We start from the raw sequence: 26778 nt of genomic DNA, 5'->3' as shown, positions 1-26778 counted from the left end.
AGGGTCAAAGGTGAATTGTAGTGAAAGCAGAGCGAATATAGTAAAAGCAAATGTAAACAAACCATGTAGGGTGGTGTAGAAGTGATGCAGCAATGCAAACGCGTGAAACAATGTGCACAAAACAAAACAAACAAAAAACAAGATGAAGTGCTCTGTATGAAGGAGGAAATGCTCCTTTACTTTATTGAAAATGAGAAATCAACAAGAAGCAGCCAGGAATGCAATGAAGAAACTGAAACGTGAGCTGTGCGGATTTAGCTTCTGCATTGTTCAGATTCCTGGATGCAGGAAGGTCAAGATGAGACCAAACTGTGCGGCTTCGCCGATGGTTGTGCTTTTTACTCCAGCAGACGGGAACTTTAGAAGTCTGGGCGATCCTTCTTCAGTTTGCTGTAGTCCATGTTCACTGTGAAGAACTGGGAAGAGAGACACATTTTAGCTCCAGCGCATTACTTGTGTTAATTTGAAATATTTCTTCATTTTTAGATCAAGCTTGAGGTTAAGTTCATCAGATTTGGTCAGCGTTAACTAGATTATGTGCTTTCATTAATCCATCTGAAAGACTTATCCACAGATCAACACACTAAGCCCTGATAAAACCACTAACACTGTTTTTCCAAAGTGTCAGCTGTATCATGTGGTGGAAAAACCACTGGAGGAGTGTATTTTTATTTACATGACACACACACACCTTGTACTGGTAGTTTGGACTCAGTTTGTTCCAAGGCTCTGGGTTGTTCTTGCGATCCCAGCTGAGGGACAGAACAGGAATAGGTTTACAGAAAAGGCCACAGTAGGTCACAGACATGCATTTTTCATCAGCGGTGCTTACGAAACGTCGGGGTTTCTCAGGCCCAGACGAGCCAGGTACATCAAGGACATGGCCGCCCCGCCACCAATGAAGAAGAAAAGGGGAATCAGCTGTAAGAAAAACAGACTGAAAGTTAAACCAGAGCTTTCCTTAGATGCCATAACAGTAGCCTGCACAAACAGGAAGGTTGTCAGTGTTTTGACAACACAGGCCAGAAACTCGGAGATTAAACTTTGTCTATTGGTAACAATGATCTGCATAAACCAAAAATATTCTCAATCACAGTTCCCTACCAAACACAACGTTTCTTCTGGATAAATTAAACAAATACAGTTTAGAAGAACTAACATCCTGCTTATTTCAACTACATTTATTTAAATATTTTTTGTGCTTTCTTTTACAATGACAAAAGAAATTTAGATTCTAATAAGACAAAAAACAGACAAAACATACAATAAATTAAAATCAATGGGTCATGAATGGGACTCGATTCTGGCAAACTCAGGTACTTAAGTTATTTCTATTAGGTGTCTCTGTCAAACTGTAACTTTGGTAATTTACAAAAATTTCAAAGTCAACTTTGCCAACAAAGACTCAATTTTATTTAAACTTCAGAATTAACTGGCTTTAATTAAACAAAACAAAAAAATGACATAAGAAAATACTGAAAAAATGCCCTAGCCAATTGGAATATTTTCAAGCACCTTCAATATTTTAAACAGAGATTAAACCAACAATAATAATACAACATGGCCTCTTTGACAGGATGACTAAATGGGGAAGAATTCAAGCTAACAAAAGTAGCCGTCAGGAAAGTACATCGTCACATCTAGTTTTCGTTTTGGTTAACCATTAACTACCCTTTCTTTGTGTCGTTTATCTTCTTTGTATCTTAAAGTCTAAAAGCTTAATTTCTTACCAGTTTGTTTTAAACATTTACATTCCGAACTGCATACATTACGAGATACAAAACCAGTGTCGCCCGACATCAAGCCTGCTAAGCTAAGTTAGCCACAAAAATTCGGAAAAGATCCCGTTTTATCACAAATCCCCCAAAAATGATTCAATACTACAGATAAGCTCTTGGTACTTACAGCAGGATGGCTTCTGAGTTGCTTGCGGATTGTAAGAAGCATTTTGACGTCTGAAAAGTCCGCTTTTTCTCGAAAAAACAACCGCTTATGTGAAGAAATGCTACAACTGTCCTCACTTTAATCGCCCGTCAGGCGGAAGAAGGTCGATGAGGAATCAGAAAGATGCTTCGCAAATTTCCTGACAAATCTTGACCTTAAAAATACGAATAAATTCTCCGCGAATCGCTTCTAATTTTCATCCTACTTTCATAGAGTGAATCCTAAATTATTTCATATTATTAAATTAACACTATCCAGAGCGTTTAAGCAGATTTTTAAACAGGCAAAAATTGTGGCCAACCGGCCGATTTTAACCCAAAACGAAGAGACACAAGACCCCCACAATGCTATTCAGTGAGCAAAACATTGCAGTAACAAACTGATGTTTTGAAGGCTTTTTTCTGTTAATTACATCAACATCAACTAAAAACGCGACATTTAACGTTAAAACATTACATCAGACTAATAAAAAGCATCTTTAATACAGAAAGTTTATTTTCAAAAGGCAAACAAGCATAATCATAACATGTATTTTAATTTAATGAATATGACTGTATATGATACAGAACAGAATAGAAATAACCTTTATCTGACCTTATACTTTAATTAACCAGCTTTGGTTAATTTAATCCACTTTCTGTATCTTGTTCATAACAAATTTCATAATAATTGACATAAAACTCCACATAATTATCATTTGTTCTCAACCTATGAATGTTGACAACTCTGGGTCTAATGAATTGGATTAAACTGAAAAAACTTCCACTGTCCTTGTAGATTTTTGATCATTTTCCACTTTTTCATCATTTGAGTAAACCCAGATTACATAAAAAAGCAGATTTGTGGCTGTGCTTCAGTATCCAGGTCAAACCATCACACCTCCACTCCCACCAAAGGTTAGCATGAGTTATTTGTGCTGGTATGTTGTGTTTGGGTTTCTGTTTATTACATTCACACACTTTGGTTTCATCGGCCCAACTGACGTGATTCCAGGGAAAAATTAGTTTATGTATTTTTAGTAATATGTCTTAGAAAAACAGTGTCTTCAATCAGAGGCTTCGTCATATTTGCTGTAATACAGACTGCTACAGGAGGTCTTTCCCATCATCACAATCTGCAATAACGCTGAAGAATTTTAATTAATGAGTTAGAACATTTTAAAAAGTATTTTTGAAATTGACAAGTATTTTACACTTAAAATAAGATAAAACTAAGTTTTCAGTAGCACATTGTTTTAATTAAATCATTCCTTAACGCTGATGGAAAAAGTACTAATTATAAGTGAAATAATCTGCCACTGGAACAATACATTTTAATTTATAATATGGGGAAAAAATAACATTTCACTTATAACTGGTACTTTTTTTTTCATCAATATTAATTAATTTACTTAAATTAACCTCTTGTATCTTTCTGAAAAGTTACTTCTCAGTTAGTTTTGTCTTGTTTTTTTGTTTTCTTTCACAAAAACAAGACCAAAAATCCCGGTAAGATTTTGTGTTTTTGCAGTGTTTAAGTAGGCTGAAGAAAACCTGCACATTTCAGGGCATTCATTAACACTCCATTAAAACAAATGAGTTGATTGTTTGTTTGGTTTTTACAGCGATAATTCGCTTTTCAACTGAATATTAAATACAGCTCAGCTTATGAGAGTAAAAAATAAAATTAATGTTTACGTCAAAGAAATTTCACAGATAGAAATAAAGACGGGATCAATGAAATTTAATTCCCTTTTTATGGCAAGTTATTTCATGTTGTATAAAATAAAATCACTTGAGTAGTAATATAGGACAACATCAAGCTGCAGACGACCGTTTATATATTTTTTTTTCAAAGAATTGGACACATATTCAAGCCTCAATCTGTAAAAACAAAACAGATTTAATGCTAGAGGCCTCGTTTAGTTCAGCGTTGGTTTTGGTCTTAACTTTAAAATTGTAGCTCGTAATTCAGTCTGGCTTCATACATGGTGAGATATGCGTCTTCAGCGTATTAAGAGCTGTAAACTGCGATCCTGTATTAAATCACAGGCACACGTAATGAGTTCTGTACAAATAATCTTCTGGTTACAGTCCATCCCATTTTCTTCGCTGCTCTTCTGCTTCTTAGTGCTTCTTGGGGGATTTTCCAAATTTAGCATCCAATCCGAGACCTAAAGCAAGAAAAGCAAAGATTAAAACCTGTAATGGTGATATTTTGTTTCAACAAATAAAACAACTACAGCATTTAATTAAGTTGGACTTTTACCCAGGAAGACCAGGATGGTGCCGATCCACTGCATGTCGGTCATGACGTTCCCAAACAAAATGACGGAACCGAGGATGGTGAAGAACTTCCTGGTTGTGGTGACGATGGAGCAGGTCAGCGGCCCGAAGTAAACAACCGTCATGAAGATAAAAGTCTGCAGAAAACGACATTATTACTGTTCATGCCATCGCCCCCCAGTGGCAGGGGAACCTCTTTACAAACCCACAGGAAGAAACATTTAATTTTTTCCTCTCTTTTATGAACTACTCAGTAATTATTGCAATCAGAAGGCGAACCTCATGCCTTCTGATTAAAAATGTTCTGTAGTAGAACATTTTTACCAGGGCTTGTTGAAAATATGACCAGATAAAAAATGTTCCACCACAATCCTCTAGTTTGATAGGAGAATGTAATATTTTTACATTAAATGTAAAATATTAACTGGATGCTTCCTTCTGTCTTGAGAACAACTTTTCCATTTTTAGTTTGAGGAGCAAAGCAACTTGATAAATTTGACTGAAAGATGAAAATAGAAAATATTTTTTTCCTGAATTCCCGGAGTTGGGTAGTAATTATTTACATTTACTTTAGTAACTTTTTGTTTTATGTACTTTTAGGAGTATTTTTGCTACTTTGTACTTTTTGCTTTTACTTAGGTAATTTTATTATTAACTATCTCTACTTTTACTTCAGTAAAATGTCTGGATTTTCTACCCAATGAATGAAAAACAAACATTTTTTTAACCAAAAAAAAATCACCAAACCTGCAGTTTTAATTAAAGTTTAATAAGTTTTTTTATTGATAGAAACTGATTTGGAAAATGTCTCTTTTGCCTGATTTGTTTTGTTACTTATATGAATTATTGTCATTTTGGTTGTTAAAATACAAAAATTTCCACTTAACTTCATATTTTGGTCCATATATGATGTAATTTTTAAATATTAAATGATTGCTGATTTGATCAGTTACTCAGTACTTTGGTTACTTTTTACCAAATACTTTTTTTCTCTTGAATACTTCCTTGGACTTTTTACTTTTACTTGAGTAAAAACATGGTGAAGTTGAGCCACTTACACTTCAGTAATACTTTTACTCTCCCCTCCTATGCCTACTAAGTTAATTTAACATATTTACTGTTAATGGCTGAGAAACAGATTAAAAAATACTGAATAAAATTTACGATTTTACATTTTTTAAACCATCTTTTCCCTCCATCTTTCCTCCAAGGTTCCCATGCTGAGGCTCAGTGTTAAAGCGACAGACTCACCTGGCCCAAAGCACTCGTCAGTCCAAACAGAAGGATGTTGTAGAAAATGCTGGGATATTCCTCTGCAAAACTCAGGAAGCGCCAAACCTCTCCGGTCCACAAAACGGCTGAGGGAAGAGACAGACATCAGCTTACAAACAAAATATTAATACAGAGGATCAGATTTCACAGGTTGAGTTGCATGTATTCAAAATAATACAAACAAATAAAAGTGAAATAGTGTGACACAGAAAAAACAAATCAATGTTGTTAATCAAAGAGAATATTTATTTTTGATCAATTTTAGGAATTTTTCACATTTTCATCCAAAACGTTCTCAGGTTAAACTGAGTGAACAGCGCCCCCTGGTGGCTTCACTCCACAACAACAAGGAGAAGTGAGATCAGTTTGGACAAGTGGATGAAATGTTGCATTTTTACAGCTGAACCAGAATAAATAGAAGCATATTTTATAATAAATAGTGTTTCCTACTCATTTCATGCCCTCATTCTTAATCTACAACCACAATCCTTCATATGATCCAGTAGCTCAGTGGTGTCCAAACTTTAAGTTGAAAGCACTTGTACATTTTTTTAAAACAAATTTTTTGCTGCATTATTTTTTACCTTTAGATGCTCAATAACAAATTAAACAGTTTAGAAAACAGATGTGTATGTTACTGTAAATACAGAAAGGTCTTACAGCTCCTAAATCTTTGGGGTTGATTGTTTTCCTATGAGAAAAACGACGTGTTTTTCCAAAGTTTGTGGTTCAAGTTGCTCCAAAACTAAGATGAATGGAAAAACCTTATTAATAAATGGAAATCTATTTTATTTTATCTGTAAAAAAGTTGAAAATGTCTTCATCTGCACCAAACACCAACACTTGCAGGCCAGATCTAATCCATTTGGGTCACAGAAAATCCTTCAGACAGCCTCACATGGCCCTCGGACCGCGCTTTGGACACAGTAGCTCTTTGGTAATCAGTTTGTTGTCGTTCTAGTTAAACTGAATCATCTTCAAGATTTTTAATAAGCGAGTATATAGACTGAACAGTTTTTAAGAATAGATGCAACACATTTTTCATATTTCACATATTTTCATACGTTTCTTTAATATTGTGGCAAATTATTTCACTTATAACATGGAAAAATGTTGTTTTATAAGTGAAATAATCTCTTTGTTAACGTTAAAGAATTACATATTGCTGAAAACTCACTTCTGAGTTAGTTTTGTCTTATTTTAAGTGTACTAAGATACTTGCACTAAAAACTGAGAAAAAATATTAGGTAGGTTTTTGTGTTTTTGAAGTGCAACACAACATTTTTTACATTTTATGCATGAAATGAAGCCAGTTTGTGCTTTTTGTTTATATAAATGTCCATTTTGAGCAGCAACAAAGAAACAAAGGAACGAATATTGATGGCGAAATGTTACACAGTGACAGACGGCGTCACGTTAAATGAGCCGCTGTTTGGACCAGAACCAGGTGATTCTGCTCATTCATGCGTTTCTCCCCGACAGCAGGACGGATAATAAATCTGTGAAAAGCTCCAGGCTGAATATTTGTCTCGTTTGGCAGAGAGCGCCACCGACTCACCCAGGCCCAGAACGAGCGTGGACCACATGTTGATGTTCAGCATCATGTGGTTGGCGCCGGTCTGGAAGCGGGCCCTCATGTGATCCTGGGCGACGCCGGTGAGTCCATCCAACGTCAGGGACACCAGCTGGGACCGAAGCAGGCGTGATGAGCAGAACAGACAGGAGAAATCAAACTCAGACGACGGGATCGCTGCGTTTACGCACCAGCAGGATCTCCCCGAAGCCGAAGATGTGGTCGTCTGCCACGGCGGCAGCGGCGGCTTTGTTGGGTTTGTAGAGAAACAAAGCGACGCCACCGACGATCAGCAGCACACACAGATACTTCGCCAGAGGATATTTCTTCCTCAGTATCGTTACGCCAAGGATCATAACTGCAACAAACACAAAGGATTTCATTTTCACCAAAAACGTGTCATTCCTGAGAGCAAAACAAACGGACCAATGTGTCAAAAGGTGAAGCTACAAAGTCAGTTCTGCTAGAAATACACAAATGCTTTTTAAAAATTTATTTAAAACGATCTTTCTCCACGTTGGAATAATTATACAACACTGGACTGAAATTACGTTTATAAGGAACAAGATTATGGCGACTGGAAAAATAAAAATAAGATGATTGGGAATTTTTCAGAGTTCTGAGATTAAAGTCAGATTTATGAAGAAAGATTCAAATTTATGAGAAAAAATACAAGTAAAATTTTTAAGTCAAAAAAGGAAAAAAATATGCAGGAAAAAAACCTCAAATTTCTGCTTTAAAACACATTAAAAATTCTGTATTTTAAAAAAGTCAAAATTCTTCAAAGAAAGTCAAATTACTGAGGTAAAAATCAAAAAGTCAATTCTTTTTCCTTTTTTTTCCAGCGGCCCTAAACCTCTTCCATCCATCTGTACAGGAACGTCTCACAAGAAAAAAAATCTACATTTAATCGTCCTGCCACGACAAAATGTAAGATGACTGTATTTAAGGTCAATATACAATTTTTTCAAACAAATTTGACATTTTAAGGCCTTAATTTTAGGATGGAAGTCCATCATGTGTGGATTTATTAAATATTTAAACATCTTAAAAATGTGCTACCAATCCTAATTAGGTTTATTTAAGTTTTAAAACATTTAGATGTTTACATGCTCCTAAATAAACCTCAAAGTATTTTAAAACTTGAGTTTTACATAATCATTAAATGCCAGATGTTGCACTTCCTTTGCAGTGACCAACAACATGTACACAGCAACTCACTTCATAAGTACTGAAGTGTTTGCAACCACAGTTTTTTTTTATTTATTTTCCGACCACAAGCGTTCAAGAACGTGTCACTGCATACAGAAATTACTTCCCTAAATGCAACTAGGTGCTAAACTTAAAGCAGCAAGTTGAGAAGCACAAAATGATCTGTTATTTATTATGAATTTAATGCATTTCAAAATACCTGGTATGGGTTTGCAGGATTTCCCCAACACCTAAAACAATAAAAATCCCACTTTAAGATACAATAAAAACATGTTTCATACTAAAATCGGTTCCTGATTCCAGTCAATTTTAATGGAGATTCACCTGTGTGGGATAGTTGACATATAGGAGGGCGGAGTTACTGGAAACCATTGCTCCCAGATAGGAGAGGGAACACAGGCCATAGAGCCAGCTCTTGGTGTGATCCACTTTGGAGCTTTCAAAACACTGGATCACTGTTTGAGAGAGAGAGAGAAAAATTACTGATTTCTTGCGTTTTAGTGTGAAAAGTTGCAGTTCGTGCAGGTACTTACAGATCTTTGCAAAAACACTGTTGATGATGCACTGGATAAAGACCAGCGTCCGTGCAAAAGTAAACTTCTCCCCGCCATAATTACCTCGAGTGCTGCAAGTCATACAGGCCGCAGATTACTTCTCCATTTTTCATTAAAAACACATTTTACCAGCTGCAGGTTTGAGGTTGTAATCATGGCAATTAAAAAAAATAGTGATTTTAGCAATATCTAATTGCTAATACAAACATTTATTACAAACATTGATTATTATGTGAACCCAGATAAGATCTGATTAATCCTTGGATAAATACTTAAATACTTAAACCCCCATTTTGAATGCACTTCTAGAAAGTAAAAATGACAACTGTGGTCTAAAATCTGTCTGAACTTATAATAATTTCTGCCTGTAATGTGATTTAATTAATACCAATTTTCAAACTCAAAGGTTGAATTTGGTCAGGACACATAACCTGGTAGAGCCAGAAAAAGGCATTCAGTTAAAAATATTTCATACCCAAGGAACACCTTCATGAATTTCGCATGAAATGGTTTAAAAATCAGGGAATTTAATAAAAAATAAATATTCCGGAAGTTGATTAGTGGCACAAAATACATAAATTCACAAATTTAGCTACATTATGTTTAAATAGCATAAAAATAAGCTTTTAGAAACATCTCAAATCACACAATCCAACAAATATGTGTGCTATTTAAGAAAAAGCAGGCAAAGTTATGCAAAAATAAAATTCAATCAGTAAAAAAAAAAAGATGTTTTTCTTGGTTTGAAACTTTTTGAATTCAGTTTAAATCAGCTAATTAATAACTGTCCCAATCTTTACTCAATTTAAAACATTAGGCACAGTTTGTTAAACAGTTACTTCAGATGAACTGTTAGTTACTTACATTGTCTCCTGCAGTATTCCGTAATAAAAATAACACACGAAGACTCCGAAGAAACAAACGATGAAGCGTATCCGCAAATTGTCCCACAGTGAGACGGGCTTCCCTGCGCCCTTTCCCGCAGCCATGCTGTCCTCCACTACCCCGGGCAGGTTCACCGACACCGCTCCGCTCCCCACTCCCCTCACGCCGGCGTCCCGCTCCACTATACCCGCTGGGAAGAACCCCCCGGAACTGCCGGTGTTGAATTTCTGTTTTATCCCAAGGATAAAAGTTTTTCCTGGGATTTCTGCCGCACAGTGGCTGGTAATTACCAAAGCGTCAAACAGTCAGTTTTTTCACACTGTCAAGTGCAGCAGATCGGCTAAATATCACGACATTATTTTTTGTTTACACATTAATTAACCCGAATATTTTCCCTTTTACAATATTAAACCATCAGTGCAGTAGCAGTTAGTGTTTTCATTGAGTAATAGCTTATATTTAGATGATTAAAAAAAAAACCAAAATGGACCCCGGCGCGTTATAATTTTAGCCTGAGTTCTTAAGTCTTCAAGAAATAAATATTTATTACAGTCAGAGCTTGTAGATTTATTCAAGTATGATCAAATTGGCTACTTTAGCGTGAAAACAATTTCAAGTATTATTATTAATGATAACAGTAAGCGGCGATAATGATTTCCACACAGGCAGCAAATGAGGACAGCTAAGATTGAAAAGGAGGGCTTCTTGAATTGGTAGCGTTCCTTTTTGTCGTGTCGTGATGTGGATTGATTTCATTGGTCCATGTAAGTATTAAAGCTCCACTATGAGCCAATCACAATACAAACCGCAAATCCACGTGTCGAAAACCATAGACATAATATATTATATTATATATATTATGTCTGTCTTATATTATGTCTATGTCGAAAACAGCAGCACAATAATAATGATAGTTGTCTGAATTTAAAGAAGATAAGTATTTTATTTATTTATTTTAAAGGCATCTATTGTTTTTATATTGTGAGATTCTTTGAGTGTCACAAATGCAGTTGATTTTTTGCGGTTTTATTTTATATTATTCATTATCTTGTTTAATATTACTTATTGTGTTGTATGTACAAGATTTTTTTTCTGCAATGTTCTTTGTTCGAAATAAAACTAGTTTTGAAAAAATAATTATCATTCAATGGGTACCTCAGTGGTTCATTTAATATTTAACACATTCCACACACACATACTCTACTGATATTTACCAATTTTTTTTAAAATCTAAAAACAATTAATACATGCAGCACAGTACTGTTGCATTTTATTCAACACTACATTTAATAATCCAAACCAATTTACACAGTCTAGAATAAAATTTGATTTCAGTTTTAATAGATGTGGACAAAAACCTGTGTTTTCCACACTATTTACTGCTACACTTTGAAAAAGATTTAAAAAAAAAAAGAAAAAGAAAAAGCAATATTGACCTTGTTTTAAAAGGTGATCAGTAGTTATGGTTTCAAGTTTTGGTTCTCCTACCACATCAATTGTTTTTGTTAATAAAGCTTAAGCCATCAAAACCTTATTTTTGAGTAACTGAGAACGTAAAAATCCTCCACAAATCAGCTGTATTATAATTATGTAAGTTTTAGGCAAGTAAATCAAAACTTCCAGTCCTACTTGTAAAATTGCAAACATAAATATAGCAGTAAATCCTTAAAAAAGTAAGAAAATAAATATAATCTATCCTAGCATCTGTAGAAAAGAAGGGGGGTAGTATTAAAATATATTTTTAATCAACACATTTAGCATAGAAATTCACCACATAATTGTTTTCAAGTTAATGCCTATAACAGCTGTTTACATGTGGTGTAGGTGCCTGGCTTTCTGAAAGTAAATCCACTTACTTGACATGAAAAATAACAAAGTCCTGGGAAATTAAAAACACGAAACCAAAACCTGAAAATGACAATATAAAAACATGTTTTCCTAGCTTAAATCATCTTTGTCAAGTTCAAAAATAACAAACAAACAAAAAAAGATCCTTCAGGTAGAAATAGCCAACAAACAAACAGAACTTTAGGTCACATTATCCTGAAATATGGCAGCAACGAATGTTTACAGTCGCACAGGGTGAAATGGTAAAGATGCCCACAGCAATGAGACACGTAATCGTCAGTCTGCATCAAAACGTTAGCAAGTGTTCCAGGTTCTGGCAGTGCATTGTTGTGTAGTCCTGAGAGACGGCGTTAAGATTTCCGCCTACTGCATGCCCAGGTGCCTGGTAGGGGAGGCCTGACCCGAGCAGCCAGTGACGGGCGACACGGACAGGCCGCGAAACAGGAGGTCCATGGAGGGCAGCAGGGGCTTGAGGAGGCTGACCGGGCAGAAAGCGGAGCCTCCATGGGGGGTAAAGTTGACTTTATTAGGGTCTGGGCAGGAGGGCTGGAGGAGCTGCTCATCTGGACAGGCAGATCTGGAAATAAAAAGATTAAAAGAGGATGCAGAATCAATGCTAAAATACATCAAGAATCATTTTAAACACTTCAAATTAAGTTATGAACGTCTTTGGTTAAAGCTGCGGTGTCTCACTTTGATTAAAAAAAAATATTTTTGACATATTTGTTGAAATTGTCACTATGTTATGACAGTATGGGATGAGAAAGATAATCTGTGAAAAAAGTGAAACAACCAATCAGAGCCAGGAGGCGGGTCTTAGAGCTGTCAATCACCTTCTTTGCTCTCTGGTATGCTTCTGCTAGCATAGCATGTTGTGAATGATAAATCTAGCTAAAATGGCTTCCGTTAATGGTGGATAAACATTAAGTTGTTTCTCTGCCATTATCACATTTAGCAGCGAGTACATGAGATTGACTGACAGCGCTAAGACCCTCCTCCTGGCTCTGATTGGTTGTTTTTGGTCGGGAGCGGTGCATTTTTTTCAGTCGGCCATAACTCAGAGAACAGGTGCAGGAGATTGATCTTTTCACAAATTATATATAGACGAGAATGTAAAGTTAAATGTAAATTTTGGCATTTTAAAGATGAAAATGAATTAATATAATATATTAATATATTAATAAAAAAAACAAAATCAGTCAAAATAAAATTATCCAAGTCAATTTCTTTCAACAAGAACTGCAGGTGTGTGTCTGTGTCTGGTAAATTTTTTGGTTAAAACATGTTTGTTTTTCATTCAGTGGATAGAAAATCAAGAAATTTTAATTAAGTAAGAGTAGAAATACTTCATAATAAAATTACTCAAGTAAAAGTAAAAAGTACAGCATAAAAATACTCCTAAAAGTAATTTTTCTTTCAAAGAAGTTGAACTGAGTAAAAGTAACTAGTTACAACTCAACTCTGTTTACAACAGACCTTTGTGGTCCTTCAATATTTATATATTAGTTACTAGAGCAACTAAAACTCACATTGCTTCCTCACAAACTCGAACTCGCTCGCAGCCTTCTGGCGGGACGCGCTGGAAGGAGTAGGTTTTGTTTGGACGGGGCGAAGAGGAGCAGGGCTGCTGAAGAGGAGCTTCCAGTGCAAACGAAGGAAGTGACGCTGATGAAGAGGAGCACAACCCTTCACACTCCGCAGGCTCTGCACAGACACACACACACACACATCACTAAACACATGAACTGAAAACTGATAATTCAGCGTTATGCTCTGAAAACAGTCTAAAGTCCAACCTGGGTCCAACATGGGGCACGGCGGCGGGGAGGGGGACAATCGTGATGCGTTCAGGTGGCATGGGGAACCGGACGGGAGTGAGGAGTCGAGCGGACATGGAGACAGGGAGGGAGACGGGAGGGATGGAGACGGTTCGCTCTGAGAGCCGCTGCTGCATCTCTGAGCCGGGACAGGAGCTCTGTGGCCGTCTGGGATATCCAAGATCTGGAATGTTCAGCCGAATTAACTTAAACACTAACAGTTTCACATTATTATAAATAATACGCACAAGAGTAAAGCTGTCACTGTAACAAATTTTACTGGACAATAAACTGAAGTTACAATAGTATTGTTGCTTTAAGACCTGGACAATAAATCAGTAATATATATCGCGATAGACATGATAAATATCAAAAGAAAATATATCTGACAGAATATTCAATATACCGCACAGCATTCTGGGAGATTTAGGCAGAGGAAAGACTTTAGCCGCTCAGTTTTCACTGCTAGCTAAGACGTGTTGGTGGAATCAACTCACTCACTCGCCCTTTGGTTACCTAGCAACTCACAAACTCACTCGCCCTTTGGATACCTAGCAACTCACTCATTCGTCCTTTGGTTACCTGGCAACGACCTGTTGAGTAAATTGCCCAGCAGCAGTTTATAATTTCTCTTTGTAACTGCTTTAATGTAAAAAACAATACGCCACCAATCTGGCAGCATTTTAGATATTTAAAACTCAAAGCGTAACTTGGTGGGCCGACCTCATGCTCATCGTTCGGTTTCTCAGACACAAAGACTTCCTCCAGCTCCAAGCTGAGACCCTCAACGCTCCGTCTCAGCCGCGGTGCGAGCCTGTTCAGAGGCATCATGGGAACTGTCTGCAGAAAAACGGTTAAATGTGACCAATTATACCATTGTTTTGACCAGTTTTAGGGCGTCTTCTTACTTTAAATCTAAATAAACTGCTGCTGATCACAATGCCCCCCAACTCAACATCTACACTCACAGTGAAAATGGCTGCAAACACTTGTCTTTTCCAGCGGCCATTGCACAGCACATACAGCGGTAAAACTAGTTCACCAAACATGCAGGAGTTCCGTTTGTGTTGCTAGATAACGGATGGAACTCCGCTGGGGTTGCTAGGTTACAGCACAGTGCCCACAGAATGTGACTTAACAATCAGAAGGTTTTTGAAATGGTTCATTTCCAGACACCAAAATAACATTAACTTACTGCCATAAAACAGCTGGGTTTTTATTTTAAGCGTTTGGATTGTTTTTAGAAGCAGTTGAGATCCAAATGGAAGTACGAAAATAGGAAAAATGTGAATTTTGCATAAAGCATTGCAGCAAATAAATTCCAAAACTAATATAGATGACATTCATGCCCATGCTAACTGACTGTAAATTTCTAACCAGAGCTATATTTACCTACAGTTAAGCCCAAAATTATTTGTACTCAAAGATCTAAGATAATTTTCATTCAACCAAGAAGTTTGTTACAGATAGATAATGACACCTGGATCTCTAACAATATAATAAAACATTTATAAATTATTTTTAAAATCAATTTTCATGTAAAGTCAATGTTTTTTGGCAATAAGTTCATGTTTTTTGTGTGTGGAAAATTACCAGTTTGAAAACTTCTGAAGTCCAGCTTGTTACGTAGCAACCCAAGCGGAGCTCCAGCACGTTTGATCAGCTGGTTTTACCGCTGTATTTTGTTTATTGCTGACTTAACATCCAGAAACCACTTACTGCATTCTTGTTGGTTGTGCAGGTGGCTCCACTTCTGCTTTTCAAAGATCTACTGTTCTATAATTGGGCATCTGTTTGTAGTCATTTTCACATGCAAACGATAAACGTTTAATTGGGGGCATGGCCAGCTGCAGGTTACTTGTATTTAAAGGGACAGGAGGCTCTAAAACAGCTCATTCTGAATACATTTGTGCTTAAACATAAACTGACATACATTTTGTAATAATAACGCACCTGAGTGACACCTGCCGCCTGTCCTGCCGGCAGCGCGCCGTGGAGGAGCTCATATCCTGCAGACGGAGGAGCGTTCCTGGAGCGTTTCTGCAGATGGTGCCTCAGTTTGGCCACCTGAGGGCAGAAAGGAGATCAAACTGATTTAGGATCCAGTTTGACTGACTCTGAAAGGGAAGGGTTACGACTTTCCCCTCGGGTGCCGTTAATATTTCAGGTTAAAAGCGTGAAAAGGGCTGTTTTAAACTTTATTAGTTAAGTACTTGCCTCCTTCAAGTGCTCTGCACTTCCCCAAGACGCTGAGCGCTTGTGCCCACCCACACTCCTCCTTCCCCGGGTCTCCTCTGTCCAGGAACACGGAGTCTTTAAAAACACACACAGTCAGATGAACAAAGAGTCCAGTGTGTCGTCTCTCACACTCTTGAGGGGGGATAACGCGGATCAAAGCAGGGGTCAGCAGGTTTGACCTCTGAGAGGAACTCTACGTTTTCTGCTGAGCCAGCAAACGGCCACCAGCTCTACGCCTTTGGGAGACGCTGAGACCCACAGCTGCCTCACACACCTGTCACACAACAGCCGTACAGAGGAAAGTGACAAGAAACCACTATGAGCTGCAAAAACAGCCCCTTACCCAGTGTTGTCAGTGAGACAAAACCAACTTACAAGTAACTTTTTAGGAAGCTGCAGGAGTTTGTTTTAAGTCAAGAATTCCTTAATATTGAAGAAAAATATTACGTTCCGCTGGCCTCGTTACCTAGCAACCACAGCCAAGCACAGCCCGTTACCTAGCAACCCAGGTCTAGTTCCACTGGCAGATTAATTCACTCATATGAAGGGAAAATGTCTTTTATAAGTGGAGTAATCTACCAATGGAACTGCTACTTTTTAAACAATATGAAGGACTTACTGACTTAAAACAAGCATCTAAACCTTCTTGAAAAGTTACTTTTAAAGTAGTTTTGTCTTAATTCAAGTTTACTAAGATATTTGCACTAGAAACTAAAAAAAAATGCTTGGTAAGATTTTGTGTTTTTGCAATGAAATTGACAAAAAGACATTGTGAGCTGCAAAAACACAAAATCATACCAAGCATTTTTGTCCAGTTTCTAGTGTAAATATCTTATATAAAGTGTACTTAAACAAAACAGACTTTTAGCAAGATATAGGATACTTTTTTTAGTATATAATTCCTTAATATCCATGAAAAAGTGCTACATCCAATGGAAGATTATTTCACTCATGAAAATGTATTTGTTATAAGTAAAGGTAGTATTTTTTCATCAATATTAAAGAATTGTTTACTTGGAAAAAAATCCTTTATCTTGCTAAAAAGTTAGTTATAATTTAGTTTAAGTGTCCAATATATTTGAACTAGAAACTAGACCAAAAATACTTGGTCAGGTTTTGCATCTTTGCACCTTCACTGCAGAAAAACAAAATTTTACCAAGTATTTTTAGTCTAGTTTCTACTACAAACATTTTTGTACACTGGCAGATTATTTCACTTTTAATATGGGAAAAATCTGCTAGAACTAGTCATTTTTAGACAATATTATCTAATTATTTACTTAAGTCAAGTGCACTGAGACATTTTGAGTAGAAACTAGACCAAAGATACTTGGTAAGACAAACAGATGAGAAACTCCAAACCTCACAACCAAACACAAACTCGTCGCCTCGTTGCACTTAAACTCACATGCTAACCTTATTTTCCCCAAAAACAAGCAAACATTAAAGTTTCACTTCTTCTTTTTCAGTCACCCTCCATACCGATTTCTTCACATTCACTTTTGATCGTTTGCCAGCTGCAGCCTGGTCGATCCCTCTGAGCTGCTGGTTCTGGACGTCCATCCCGACCGGGTTCTGGGTTGGACCGGCTACGCTAAAGCTTTGGTTTCTCATCGATCCGGTTCCCAAACAACCCGGCCCACTCTGTGGGCTCCATTATACTCATCAGCTAACTTCCTTTCCCTCAGAAATACAACCTCATCTCAAAGTATCACCTTCAAAACGCCACAGAAAAGTTTCCGCCTGCAGGAAAAAACGCATATCATGTCCAGCAGGCTAAATAGGTCAGAATACAGCATGGGTGAGTCATTCAGTGACACGGGAATAAAGTTACAGCTTCCAAACCGCCCCCCGTCCTCCATGTAATCATCCAGATCCAACATCCCACCCTTCCCATAACATGAGCAGGGCATCATGGGACACCAACCTATAAAAAGACTGAAAATGTAGACGAGAATGTGGCCTGCATGGCTAATGTTTCATCTAAACGGAGCAGAGCAGCGACTTACATCTGTGATCAAAATGATTTTATTAGGTTCTCAAATGATTTAGATCTAAATAAAAAGGAGTTTATGACTACAAGGCCTTAAAATGGGCAACAAATAACCAGCTTTCCAACTTCAGGTTTGATAGAGCACTGCAAAAAAACAAAACGTTACCAAGTCTAATTTAGTCCAAATATATTAGTACACCTGAAATAAGACAAAACTAACTTATGAGTAACTTTTAGGAAAATATCAGAGTTTGTTTTATGTCAATAATTCTAGTTCTATTGTTAGATAATTTCACTTATAACATGGGAAAAATGTCTTGTTATGAGGTAAATAATTAGGGGTGCACCGATTTATCGGTGCCGATTTCCTTAATTTTGGGAGATCGGTGATTGGCCGGTTTTTACATATGAAGCCGATCTTATCCAACTATCTTATCTAACTTGGCAAATGTGTAAAGTGTCCTCTTTTAGTCTCCGGTGAGAAAAGTTTGACTGACAGACATCAAGTCATGTCTCCATATTAACAATAGTGACCCCACTGTTGCCAACTCCACAACTTCCTTGCTATATTGAGCAACATTTCAGACAAAACAAATTGGTATCGGCCAAAATCGGAATCGGCAGCTTAAGCTTTTTAAAATATTGGTAATTGGCGATCAGCCAGAAAACTGCAATCAGTGCACCTCTATAAATAATCTTTACATTTTCAGCAATAGTAAGGAATTACTTACTTTCAACAAGCCTCTATAGCTTCCTAAAACATTATTAAGTTAGTTTTGTCTTATTTTCAAACTAAAATATTTGTGCTAGAAGCTAAACCAAAAATACTGAGTAAGATTTTGTGTTTTTACAGTGTTGTGGATCAATTTGATGAAAAACTGCTGGACTTTTACATCAACATTAAGAAAGTGTTGGCTTAAAACATGCTCCTATTTCTGGCTGGAGAGTTGCATGTAAGTTAGTTTTGTCTTATTTCAAGTTTAATCAGATATTTTAACTAAATTAGACCAAAAAACTTTATGTTTTTGCAGTGAAACAATGCGAGTTGCAAAAACACAAAATCTTACCAAGTATTTTTTTTTCTTTTTCTCATTCAAACATCTTATTACACTTGAAATAAAACAAAACTAACTTATAAAGAACTTTTCAGCAATATATATGAGCTTGTTTTAAGTCAATATATCCTTAATCTTGATGAAAAAGTAAATGTTGCACTTGCAGATTATTTAACTTATAACAATAAATTTTTCCCATAATAAAAGGGAAATAATCCACCTATGAAACCAGAACATTTTCATCAATACTCAGGAATTATTTTCTTAAAACAAGGCTCTACTTCTTGCTGAAAAGTTAGTTCTAAGTTAGTTTTGTCTTATTTCAAGTCTACTAAGATATTTACACAATTAAAATTAAATTAAATCAGATAAAAAACTTGATATTTGCAATAACAAATGGGTGAAACTAACTTTTTTTTATGAATTCAAAGCAGCAAGATGCAATATTTAGCTAACATTATAGTTTTGATGACAAACTTTTCGGTTGAAATTCCCTCCACATGTGGAAATCTGAACTCGTTTACGCTGCCTTCAGCGTGTGTGTGTTTGTGTGTGTGTGTGTGTGTGCGTGCGTGCGTGCGTGCGTGTGTGTGAATGAACGAATGGGAAACACATGTAAAGAGTTTTGCATTGTCCGTCTAAGGTTACAATGACCTAAATAGGCTGCTGGGCTTTAATCATTCATAAATAAAGTGTCTCTAAATTGGTAAAAAATTAGTTTATTTTGCACTTTTACAAAGATTTCACTCATAATTAGCCAAATATTTGCAGAAATATTCAGAAGTTCCGACTCTTTTCTAGTGTTTTAACACGTATCAGTGCATGTTAGTGATATTTCTGGTTAGTTTAGTGTAATCACAGGGCTGTAAAGCCGTCTGACGTAAAGCAGAGGGCTGGTGGGGAGCCGGGGGGATGGGGCGAGGTCAGGAGGGGTCGTTCCCTCACAATGCAGGCAAAGCGGGTTCATGCGGGCCTTAAACTGTGTCAGCAGCCAGGGCGAAGATGATGCTACGTCTTTGTGCACCAGATACAGTGGAGGGGCGGCGGAGGGGAAGCAGCAGTTTGAGGAAGAACAAAACCGACTATTTCCAGTTGGCTGCTTTCCAGCCGCTGCATCAAACTGGAGCCCAGACACCTGCAGATCTCTGGGTTTCAGCAACAGAGCCTGGAGCCGCGGCGTTCTGCAGCAGGTTTCATCTGATCAGACACGTTCAGCTCCGGGCAGGAAACCAGCAAGACGGACAAAAACATTACATTTTTCATCACAGATCAGATTTTAATTGATTTATTTACTTTGTTTTTGGTTGCTTTCTCATCTACGACAGAGTATTAGGGCCACAATAAGAAATTAAAAAATAAAATTATGGGAATAAAGTCAGAATGTTATGAGAATACAGCATGTTGAGACTTTATTCTTGCTATATTACTGACTTTATTCTAGTAACATTATGACTTTATTCTAGTAATATTTTTACTTTATTTTAGTAAATTTTTTACTTGATCTTAGTAATTTTTTTGACTTTATTCTCATAATATTATTGATTTTATTCTGGTAATATTCTGATGACTTTATTCTAGTAAAATTATGACATTATTCTTGTATTTTTATTTATTCTCATCATTTTATTTTTTAAATTTGTTATTTTTTTCTTAGTATAGTCCTAATACTGTCTTTCTGTTCTAAAAACTAAATTACAGAAAATATTTTCAAAAAGTGGCTTTTATTTCAATCATCCTTTCTGTAAGTCTGACTATAATGTTTTAGTCTATGAGAAATGTTGATTAATTACGATAATACATTCATAATATTTTACCAAAAAACGTATTTAAATTCAGAGAAAAAGCTTGATTTAATGAGAAAAAAGCTTTTGGAGTTATTAAGATCAGTTCATGTGATTCTTTCTTCAAAACAGATTAAAATCCACCCACTGATAATAATTTTACACTAATTTGTTCTCAAGTTCTCATAAACTTACAACTTTATTCTGGTAATATTACAACTTTATTCCTTCAATATTATTACTTTAATCTTGAGATTTATTTTTTTAATCACAGCTTGGTCCTAATATTGCATTGAGGATTTGACCTGAAGTCCAAATAAACAGAAACTGCAAATAAACAGAAACCATAAAACAAGATGGCCGCCAACACTGTAAACTATGGGAACCCAAAGGAACATTAGTGAGAAAAATCCAGCTTTTCCACAGATTAAATCTTAAAATACCCCAAGTTTCAATTTGCCCTAATCCCTCAGCACTTGTGCTGAAACCTGGTTGCTAATTGGAGGGTTTCAGGGTAAAATGGAGTTTACCTGAGTGGCTTTGTCGTTGATGCAGGTGGCCCCAGTGGCCTCTGCCTCTCTGGGCCACTGGCCCTGCAGATACGGTCCGACGATCGTATCCAGAGAAAGAGTTCGGCGGATTGTGGGCCTCGGCGGGCGAGCGGCGGTTTTATCAACTTTGGAAACAGAAAAAAACATAAACAATAAATGAGTGACGAAGTTTCAGTTGGTGACGGATGAACACGAAGTGGTGCATGACTGTGGAAAGAGGATTTTCATCTGTATTCAGCCTGTTTTACTTAAAATAAAAATACCTGTTATTTTTATTTTTTGTTAGAAGCGTCCATGTTTAATTTTATTTTAAAGGCTTCTTTAAACAGGCTAGGATAAGTTTTTGATCTATGCAAAACCTTCATTACATTTTTTTATAAATTATTCTTAAATAATGAGATTTTAGTTTGTTTGGTTCTATTTCGAAAGTTAGCTATTTTAGGGCATCTTGTCACTTTACATCCAAATTATCTGCAGCTGGCCACGCCCCCAAACTCAATATTTACATTCGCACATGAAAATGACTACAAACAGAAACGCAATTATACAACCATACATATTTGAAAAGCAAAAGTGGTGCCTCCTGCGCAACCAACAAGAACATAGCAAATGGTTTCTGGGTGGTAAGCGAATAGCAAAATACTTGTCTTTTCCAGTAGCCATTGTACAGCGCATACAGTGGTAAAACAAAGATCCCCAAAACCAAAAAGTTGCTACCACTGGTTTTACTGTCAAATTGTCAACATAACGCGCTAAATCTTAAATGCATGAGTGATACATAAAAGAAAAAGGGATGGAGTGATTTGCTACTAATTATCAACTCTGCAACAACTAGATAACAAGGTCAGGAAAAGGTTTTAGTTTTTTTTAAATTGTGAGAGAGCGAGAAGTAGGTCAGGTATGCTAGCTTGACTTTGACAATCTTAACATGTAGATGTGCTGCAGAATTTGGTTCAATTAAAAAAAATAAGGCGACCCACACCAAATTAAATTAGACTGAATTTACCACGACTATGTTCAGATGATTATCGCAAAATAAATAAACATCAAGCATGAAAACTTAAAACTGTAACGGATTGAACGTTCTGTTCTTCGTGTGGAAAATGTTTGAGGGGTTTTTAAAGCGATAATTTTACAAGAATAAATTCATAAAACTACAAGAATAAAACTATAACATTGCAAGGTTAAGGTTGTAATAGTATGGGAATAAAGTCGTGATATTACGAGAACTCCGACATGAAAAAGCAGTTTTACAGCTGCGATAAACAGAGGAACGTTGAGCTTTTTATGAAGTTGTACTTTGGTATCAGTTTTACAAAAAAGGAAATACTTAATCTGCTAATATTAGTATCAGATTATTATCAGTAACACTCCTGCTACTGTTAATAATCTGATACTGACGTGTTTACTACGACTTTATTCTGGTATTTTAAGACTCTCACCACAAGCTGACAGGTTATTTCCCACCAACCTGTAAGCAAATCCACATTATGCTGTCTTTTACTGTGGAGACAGAAAGTATAAATAACATGCAGATGTGAATTTCATGGACCTAGTTAAAGTAACAGGAACTCTGAGGGAAACAAAGAGGCCTTTAAAAGAGCTGCTGCTGCTGCTGCTGTGTTAGCGTTGATAACTCCAGCAGGTCACAGTGCAAAGGGGCATTCGAGTGTCCAAATAACGTCATGAGAGGAAAGTTATGTTTCAGGGTTAGTAACCTCCTTTTGTTGACATAGCTTTCTCAGAGAGTGTTGAAAATCTAATTTTAAGCCAACAAGCCAAGTGAAACTGAAGCTCCTCCTGTTAGGATTATGACAAGAATGGGACATTTTCCCCTTTCTGTCAATCAAGCACTGCAAAAATACCAACTTTTCCCAAGTAATTCTGGTCCATGTTTTAATGCAAATATCTTAGTGCACTTGAAATAAGATAAAACTAACTTATAGGAAACTCTTCAGCAAAACATAGGAGCTTGGTTTGAGTCAATAATTTGTTAATATTGATTTTAAAAAAGTCTTAATTCGCCAATGGAGCTGGTGCTTTTTCATCAATATTAAGGAATTATTTACTTAAAACAAGCTGCTATGTCTTCCTGTAAAGTTACTCATAAGTTAATTTTGTCTTATTTCAAGTGCACTAAGACATTTGCACTAAACTAAACCAAAATTTCTTGGTAAGATTTTGTGTTTTTACAGTGTAGAGAAAGCTTGCAACTAACAATTATTTCAGTGATTATTTGATTGTTTACACTGATGATTAATCAATCATTTGGATTTAAAACGAAAAACTAATTTGTAAACACTGATATATATCAAACCTATTTTGCTGCGGAAAATTAGTTTTCTCTAATATGCATTTTCTTCTTGTTAAAAGATACAATAATTCAGGATATATATACCTGCGTGTGTGTGACGGGAAGTTTTCATTTTAATTTCAGCGTCTTTACTAAGTTATTATTAATTGATTATTTCAATAATCAGTTAACCGTTTCAGCCCCACTTGTCTCATATAGAACACATCAGGTTCACCTTTCCTAATTGCTTTAATGTTTTTAAGTCATTGTTTATTTAAGATCTTCCTTCTATGCACACGTGCTTGATGACATCACAAATAATCGGTGTTTCTTCGAATACATCGATTCTTGTTTTTTGTCTAACTACTAACTAAACTCTGCTTGTTGTCATTAATTGCTTTAGTTACATGGAAAGTAAACATATTTCCTAATCATGCAAAATATGAAGGTTCCGTTTTGCAATTGCGAAGCAGAAATGTCACATTTATAAAGCAACTGAAAACTAGCTGTAGTGTCTCTGCGGTGCGTGGAAGTGACCCCCGCCTGCTGCGTGTATTTACCCGCTTTGGGCTCTCTGCACAGGGGAGCGGAGCCTCTCTGGAGCTGGAACGGGACGGTGGCTCGGAGGGGCTGCAGGCTGAGGTTGCTGCATCCCCGGGGCGCTCCTCCACTCCGACCCGACATGCCCACCCGGCCCTCCTCCCGCCCCGCACGTACCCACTTATGAAAACACACTTTTACTGACTTCAAAGTTCCCGTCGTTGCTCCGTTTTTCAATCAGTGCCTCCGAGTCGCTGGACGCACAAGCTGCAGGAGTTTCTGCTGTGTACTTTAAACAGAAGTATAATCCGAGTGAAATCCGCAGTCTAATCCCGTGTGAATTATCTCATAAATGATGCGATCGCCTCACATTTCGTGGTTCCCTTCTCTGCAGAGTGACAACCTGTGCGACTAAGTCGTGTGGCATTTTATTTCTAAATCAAGCGGATCTGGTTGGTCGCTGCACAATATTTCTGAACGCCTATTGGGCGTCACATCCATCTGTCTTCTTGAAGGAGAGCAAAACTCCTCCACCCCCCATCACCTCCAAAAAGANTTGTGTTTTTACAGTGTAGAGAAAGCTTGCAACTAACAATTATTTCAGTGATTATTTGATTGTTTACACTGATGATTAATCAATCGTTTGGATTTAAAACGAAAAACTAATTTGTAAACACTGATATATATCAAACCTATTTTGCTGCGGAAAATTAGTTTTCTCTAATATGCATTTTCTTCTTGTTAAAAGATACAATAATTCAGGATATATATACCTGCGTGTGTGTGACGGGAAGTTTTCATTTTAATTTCAGCGTCTTTACTAAGTTATTATTAATTGATTATTTCAATAATCAGTTAACCGTTTCAGCCCCACTTGTCTCATATAGAACACATCAGGTTCACCTTTCCTAATTGCTTTAATGTTTTTAAGTCATTGTTTATTTAAGATCTTCCTTCTATGCACACGTGCTTGATGACATCACAAATAATCGGTGTTTCTTCGAATACATCGATTCTTGTTTTTTGTCTAACTACTAACTAAACTCTGCTTGTTGTCATTAATTGCTTTAGTTACATGGAAAGTAAACATATTTCCTAATCATGCAAAAATATGAAGGTTCCGTTTTGCAATTGCGAAGCAGAAATGTCACATTTATAAAGCAACTGAAAACGAGCTGTAGTGTCTCTGCGGTGCGTGGAAGTGACCCCCGCCTGCTGCGTGTATTTACCCGCTTTGGGCTCTCTGCACAGGGGAGCGGAGCCTCTCTGGAGCTGGAACGGGACGGTGGCTCGGAGGGGCTGCAGGCTGAGGTTGCTGCATCCCCGGGGCGCTCCTCCACTCCGACCCGACATGCCCACCCGGCCCTCCTCCCGCCCCGCACGCACCCACTTATAAAAACACACTTTTACCGACTTCAAAGTTCCCGTCGTTGCTCCGTTTTTCAATCAGTGCCTCCGAGTCGCTGGACGCACAAGCTGCAGGAGTTTCTGCTGTGTACTTTAAACAGAAGTATAATCCGAGTGAAATCCGCAGTCTAATCCCGTGTGAATTATCTCATAAATGATGCGATCGCCTCACATTTCGTGGTTCCCTTCTCTGCAGAGTGACAACCTGTGCGACTAAGTCGTGTGGCATTTTATTTCTAAATCAAGCGGATCTGGTTGGTCGCTGCAGAATATTTCTGAACGCCTATTGGGCGTCACATCCATCTGTCTTCTTGAAGGAGAGCAAAACTCCTCCACCCCCCATCACCTCCAAAAAGACAAAAAAAAAAAATCCCACCCACTTTGTTAAGATTTCTGTTCTGCTTTGCAGGGCATGGGGCCATCCATCCCCTCCTCCATTTAAACCCAGACCTTACAGGAGTTCACAGTGGCCTCACATTGTCCTTATATTTTACATACCGTAATACTTTTAAGCAAAAAAATCTTGAGTTATTGCACATTTATACATCTATACATAACTTCTAGTTAACAGTCTGGACTTTCTCCCATTTACTTTGATTCCCTGCGGTAAAATTTCTTTTTCTTTTTTTTAAGGTTTTGTCAGCTCTAGCTGTATTTATTTAGCAGTTACCATACCAGAAAGTGGGTTGTGAGAAAGGGGGAAGAAAAGAAAGGTCTGAAAGGTAATCGGGCCGGGACTCGAACCCGTGACTGCCGGTCGAGGACTTAAAGACCGCTTCCGGTAGAATTTCTATCCAGCCAATCAGCGAACAGATGTGGAAGTTGTGAACGTTGACGTCGAATTCCTGCACTGTTTTGGAATCATAGTCAACGTGTCGGAGGACGTGGACGAAGCCTTTCAGTCCGTGTTAGCCACGCTTCCAAATATTTAATTAGCATCAACAGCCATCGTGTTCGGCTCAGTACTTCTCTCTTTGCGATGAAGGATGGTTATTTACGTACGCTGCTTCCGGTAAGCTTAATATCGCCGAAATGGCGCATTATTACACACGTCACGGACAAACGTTAGCCATTAGGTACAATGTAAAACTTCAGTATAGTCCACAAGAGTCAAAGTAGTGAAAATATAACACACAATGTAAAGTGTAACGTAATATTTAATTGGGGGAAAATAATTTGTGAATATAACTTGACTTTGGCAAAGGTTTGGCTAATATTCAACTAAACTCAAGTTCAGTGAATATTTGGATTTATATTGAATTACAATGTTGACTTTAATCAAATAATTTAAGTGGATTTATCTTTTTTCATGTAGTCATGCATATAATTTAAATAAGCTGAGGGGGTTTTGAGGTGAAAACATTTTGTATTGATTATTTCACTGATAAAATTGGAAAAATGTCTTGTTATAAGTGTAATAATCTCCCAATGGAAGAAACACTTTTAAAAACCAATAATAAGGAATTATTTACCTAAAATAAGTTCCTATATCTTGCTGAAAAATCACTTGTAAGCTATTCAAGTGTACAAAGATATTCGGAGTAGGAACTA

The 26778-nt window shown here is 36.9% G+C and overlaps 3 protein-coding genes across 5 annotated transcripts; all 3 read right to left on the bottom strand.

Moving 5' to 3' along the window:
* Nucleotides 1–148: 148 nt before the first annotated feature.
* Nucleotides 149–2187, bottom strand: LOC103145003 (cytochrome c oxidase subunit NDUFA4-like). The gene is made up of 4 exons (XM_007562216.2): nucleotides 1906–2187; nucleotides 833–921; nucleotides 692–752; nucleotides 149–416 (listed from the first exon to the last, which is right to left on the bottom strand). The coding sequence occupies exons 1-4, from the start codon at nucleotides 1945–1947 to the stop codon at nucleotides 360–362; spliced, it is 249 nt and encodes an 82-aa protein (XP_007562278.1). The 5' UTR covers nucleotides 1948–2187; the 3' UTR covers nucleotides 149–359.
* Nucleotides 2188–3649: 1462 nt separating this feature from the next.
* On the bottom strand, nucleotides 3650–10198 carry LOC103145002 (solute carrier family 35 member B1-like). Its single transcript, XM_007562215.2, has 9 exons — nucleotides 9684–10198; nucleotides 8799–8890; nucleotides 8590–8720; nucleotides 8465–8495; nucleotides 7245–7411; nucleotides 7039–7165; nucleotides 5460–5566; nucleotides 4192–4345; nucleotides 3650–4096 (listed from the first exon to the last, which is right to left on the bottom strand). The coding sequence occupies exons 1-9, from the start codon at nucleotides 9806–9808 to the stop codon at nucleotides 4050–4052; spliced, it is 981 nt and encodes a 326-aa protein (XP_007562277.1). The 5' UTR covers nucleotides 9809–10198; the 3' UTR covers nucleotides 3650–4049.
* Nucleotides 10199–10955: 757 nt separating this feature from the next.
* LOC103145001 (protein FAM117A-like) lies at nucleotides 10956–26574 on the bottom strand. Of its 3 annotated transcripts, none has more exons than XM_016676447.1 (8): nucleotides 25050–26574; nucleotides 20967–21112; nucleotides 15587–15682; nucleotides 15323–15436; nucleotides 14093–14209; nucleotides 13349–13553; nucleotides 13082–13256; nucleotides 10956–12129 (listed from the first exon to the last, which is right to left on the bottom strand). In XM_016676447.1, exons 1-8 carry the CDS (start codon nucleotides 25171–25173, stop codon nucleotides 11916–11918), a joined length of 1191 nt encoding a protein of 396 aa, XP_016531933.1. In that variant the 5' UTR covers nucleotides 25174–26574; the 3' UTR covers nucleotides 10956–11915. The 3 variants fall into 3 exon arrangements, with proteins under 3 accessions (XP_016531933.1, XP_007562275.1, XP_007562276.1); XM_007562213.2 differs by lacking the exon at nucleotides 25050–26574 and adding an exon at nucleotides 23841–24369; XM_007562214.2 differs by lacking the exons at nucleotides 20967–21112; nucleotides 25050–26574 and adding an exon at nucleotides 17090–17814.
* Between the last annotated feature and the right edge of the window lie 204 nt (nucleotides 26575–26778).

Source organism: Poecilia formosa, unplaced genomic scaffold, assembly GCF_000485575.1.
Source record: "Poecilia formosa unplaced genomic scaffold, Poecilia_formosa-5.1.2 Scaffold134, whole genome shotgun sequence".
NCBI classification, from domain to species: Eukaryota; Metazoa; Chordata; class Actinopteri; order Cyprinodontiformes; family Poeciliidae; genus Poecilia; species Poecilia formosa.
This window is presented reverse-complemented; position numbering and strand designations above follow the sequence as displayed.

Bases quoted from the DNA above. Each gene is read 5' to 3' on its own strand.
- LOC103145003 (XM_007562216.2), bottom strand. From the start codon at position 1,947: ATGCTTCTTACAATCCGCAAGCAACTCAGAAGCCATCCTGCT. The intron at 753-832 runs GTAAGCACCGCT...TCTGTCCCTCAG, and splicing joins CTGAGAAACCCCGACGTTTC to CTGGGATCGCAAGAACAACC. The intron at 417-691 runs GTGTGTGTGTGT...CTCTCTTCCCAG, and splicing joins GTCCAAACTACCAGTACAAG to TTCTTCACAGTGAACATGGA.
- LOC103145001 (XM_016676447.1), bottom strand. From the start codon at position 25,173: ATGTCGGGTCGGAGTGGAGGAGCGCCCCGGGGATGCAGCAACCTCAGC. The intron at 14,210-15,322 runs GTGCGTTATTAT...GTTTTTCTGCAG, and splicing joins AGGCGGCAGGTGTCACTCAG to ACAGTTCCCATGATGCCTCT. The intron at 12,130-13,081 runs GTGAGTTTTAGT...TTTTATTTCCAG, and splicing joins CGAGTTTGTGAGGAAGCAAT to ATCTGCCTGTCCAGATGAGC.
- LOC103145002 (XM_007562215.2), bottom strand. From the start codon at position 9,808: ATGGCTGCGGGAAAGGGCGCAGGGAAGCCCGTCTCACTGTGGGACAAT. The intron at 8,891-9,683 runs GTAAGTAACTAA...TATGACTTGCAG, and splicing joins GGAATACTGCAGGAGACAAT to CACTCGAGGTAATTATGGCG. The intron at 4,097-4,191 runs GTAAAAGTCCAA...TTCTTGCTTTAG, and splicing joins CACCATCCTGGTCTTCCTGG to GTCTCGGATTGGATGCTAAA.